Source organism: Aphanomyces astaci, assembly GCF_000520075.1.
Source record: "Aphanomyces astaci strain APO3 unplaced genomic scaffold supercont1.83, whole genome shotgun sequence".
Classification (NCBI taxonomy): Eukaryota; Oomycota; class Saprolegniomycetes; order Saprolegniales; family Verrucalvaceae; genus Aphanomyces; species Aphanomyces astaci.
In genome coordinates, this window is record NW_009798346.1 from 163,133 (window position 1) to 166,182 (window position 3,050).

At 36.7% G+C, this 3,050-nt stretch overlaps 1 protein-coding gene across 1 annotated transcript; it reads right to left on the reverse strand.

Annotated features, from left to right (window-relative positions):
- Window positions 1–1,193: 1,193 nt before the first annotated feature.
- H257_16283 (hypothetical protein) lies at window positions 1,194–1,729 on the reverse strand (the record flags this gene model as incomplete). Its single annotated transcript, XM_009844654.1, has 3 exons — window positions 1,194–1,270; window positions 1,386–1,570; window positions 1,659–1,729. The coding sequence occupies 3 exons, from the start codon at window positions 1,727–1,729 to the stop codon at window positions 1,194–1,196; spliced, it is 333 nt and encodes a 110-aa protein (XP_009842956.1).
- Window positions 1,730–3,050: the final 1,321 nt, after the last annotated feature.

Here is a 3,050-nt window from a genome sequence, read left to right on the forward strand (position 1 = left end):
GATGGCGGGATGACAGAAGCAGCGAACCGAGCAGTTCAGGATCAGAGATGTAATAATTTATCTCTCCTTTTATTGGTGGCATCAAAACGTGCAGCTGTCGTGTGGAAAACTCAGAAAAACTCCTTATATTATATTTTTGGCAGGCACCTTCGAAGCAGTAAACGCCGCTCGAGTGATCAATCGCGATTAGTTGGTTCAATTCTCGATTTTCTCGATTACTATTGGTTGGACGCGTCTCTTGATCCCTATTGATTGGATCGTTTCTCGGTAGCAATTGGTTGCTAATAGTATGGTGGCACAGGTTACTGAATCATCCATGGTCTGCAATGTGTGAACCAAAGCCGCCGGCATATAGGACGCGATTAACCTAATGAAACTATAATAGTCGCGTCGTAACACCCATTCGTATTGTCCATTTTGCACTTTTGTGCTGAATCGCCAAACTACAATCGATCAATTCTTTTATTCGTGTGTACTGAATTTTGTATGTAAAATGGTGTCGTGTGATGATTGGTATTCCACTAATTCGACATAGATTATGGTTTCCTGCAATCTGATTGGCTAAATCCTACTACCGCTTCTTCTGTACATTTCGATGTGTCGATTCCATTCTCCATGTCGCTCCAGTTTAGATAGAATTAACACAACAATATGAATTCCAGCATACGTTTCGTGCCTACCACTCGCGCACGTTCTCCCTGATAAATATAATTTGTCAATGATGCACGAGATTGCAATGAGCATACAAGAGTAGATATCTCCCCCTCACAGAATGGCTTTTGCGTGCTTCAATATCGCAATCCCGTGGCGCTATTCAGGTGCTGCGCCATGATGGTTATTCATCAAATTAAGCTGTTTTCCACAAACACTAGACGAGCGAGTTCGGCCTTCCAAAACCAAGTCGGTAGTATGTTCAACCAAGTGGGTTGTATGTTGGCCATGTCGCTTTCATTATGGCACGCACAAGCTTGACTTTATTCGGCAAGTACGATCCAATGAAGGCACGAGCAGCGCTGACGCGTTCATAGATACCTGGCGTGTCGCCCACACCACCATCAAAGCCCCAGCTGACCACCCCCACCAATCGCACGGTACCGTTTTCTTCGATGGTCAGTGGTCCCCCAGAGTTACCGTGACAGGAGTTTTCTCCTTCCACCCTTGCACCCAACATCGTATCAGTCACTCGCCTGTAGTCACTCGCCGGTAGTCATCCTCTTGATCTTGCCCACGACTTCGTTCTTAAATGGGTTCTGCCGTCGGAAACCCATGTCTACACAGTGCAATGTGTCATAAACCAATCCAAAGGTCTCCAGGTCTCCCTTTGTGGTTTTGCACTCAAACGGCTCGAGAATGCCTTGGGTTTGTCACGTCCACCCCACGGTGACCGGCCGCGCCTTGGTGGGCTATGATGCAAAACCGCTGCTGCAGATCCACAGCGGCGTCGGGGATCCAAAGCTTCCCAGCAACGGTCACGTAATACCTGTCGCTGACGCTGTATGTCACATTAGGGATGGCATCGCCGGCAGCTTTCCAGCCTGCCTTCTGTATTCCCAGAATTTTTTGCAGGCGTCTGCCAAGGGAAATCCTTGTCTCGTAAGGGCGAAGACAACAACCAGTTCTCGCACTTTCCCTACTGCCACAGATAATGGGAACCTCACCGGATGAGCGGGTCCACCCATACGTTTGCTTCACCCACTACATGGTCGATGATGTAAGGGAAGCTCGTCATCACCATAGCCCACCGTTGGAGCTTATGGGCTTGGTATCAAGCGATGTTGATGTTGTAACCCAGCGGGTTACTGTAGCCAACCTGCATAAGAATCAGGAAAATCAGGAATTCTACAACAAATTATTCTAGATTTCTTAATAAAGATTGATCTTTATTAATAATTCCGAATTAGAAAATATTTCCAATTATTTTTTTCATATCATTTTGAACTAAATTATTTTTTTATAATTTTTTAAATAAAAAATGGTTTTAAAATAAATATTATTCTATTTTAAATTTAATTATACCCGTTATCATTAAAGTAAATTAAAAAATTGATAAAATGATATTTAAAATTATAAGAAGACCTCCAGGTAGAGAAGCTTATCCTGGTGATGTTTTTTATTTTCACTCTAGAATGATTACTATTGTAGGTGCTTTAACAGCTTTTTTTGTCAATTAAAAGAATTAGCTATTGAAACTAATCAATTTATAAATAAATAATTATAAATTTTAATTATTTATATAAAATAAATTTATTTATTTTATATAACATTATCAAATAAAAAAACCTTTACTAAAATAACCATAAAAAAAGTAAATAAAGATAAAAAGGACATAAATCTAGACAAATGGGCTATCATGTTTTAGTCTAAAACAATTTTATGAAAAAATTTTAAGATTGGTTTCTTGCTTAGATGTAGGTGGAGCTTATTCTTTATTATTAAACAATAAAAATAGATATAGTTTTAAGTCAACAAAAAATTTGGTATTATGTACCAAATAAAATTAAAAAAGCCATCATTAAAGCAAATAAAGCTATAGCTTCAGTTTTGGATATAAAAAAACAATATATAAATAAATATAGAAAAAATAAATAAAAAATAATTAGATCTAATTTATCTAAAGGTGAAACTAAAGCAATATAGAGTTAACAGCTCTACACTCTAACCAAATGAGTTACTGAAGATTTTGAAGAAAATAGGATTCAAACCTTTGATAGAGTACCTTTTTATTTAAGTGTTTATCGACGAAATAATATTTTTTTTTTATATTTTTTTGAAAATCTGTTAAATAATTTCTAGATAATTGTTGATATAAATTTTTTGTAAAAAAATTATTTTAATAGAATAATTGTAAAGTTACATAAAAAAAGCATAGAGGGGATGCCTAGGCATTAATTAATATTTTTAGGACGTAATAAAAACGAAAAGCTATATGTAATATTTATATATTTTAATATATAGATTTCCTAAAGAAAACTTTTTCTTTGTGAAAATTTTAAACATAGTGAATTGAAATATCTTAGTAACTATTGAAAAAATCAAACGAGATTCCGTGA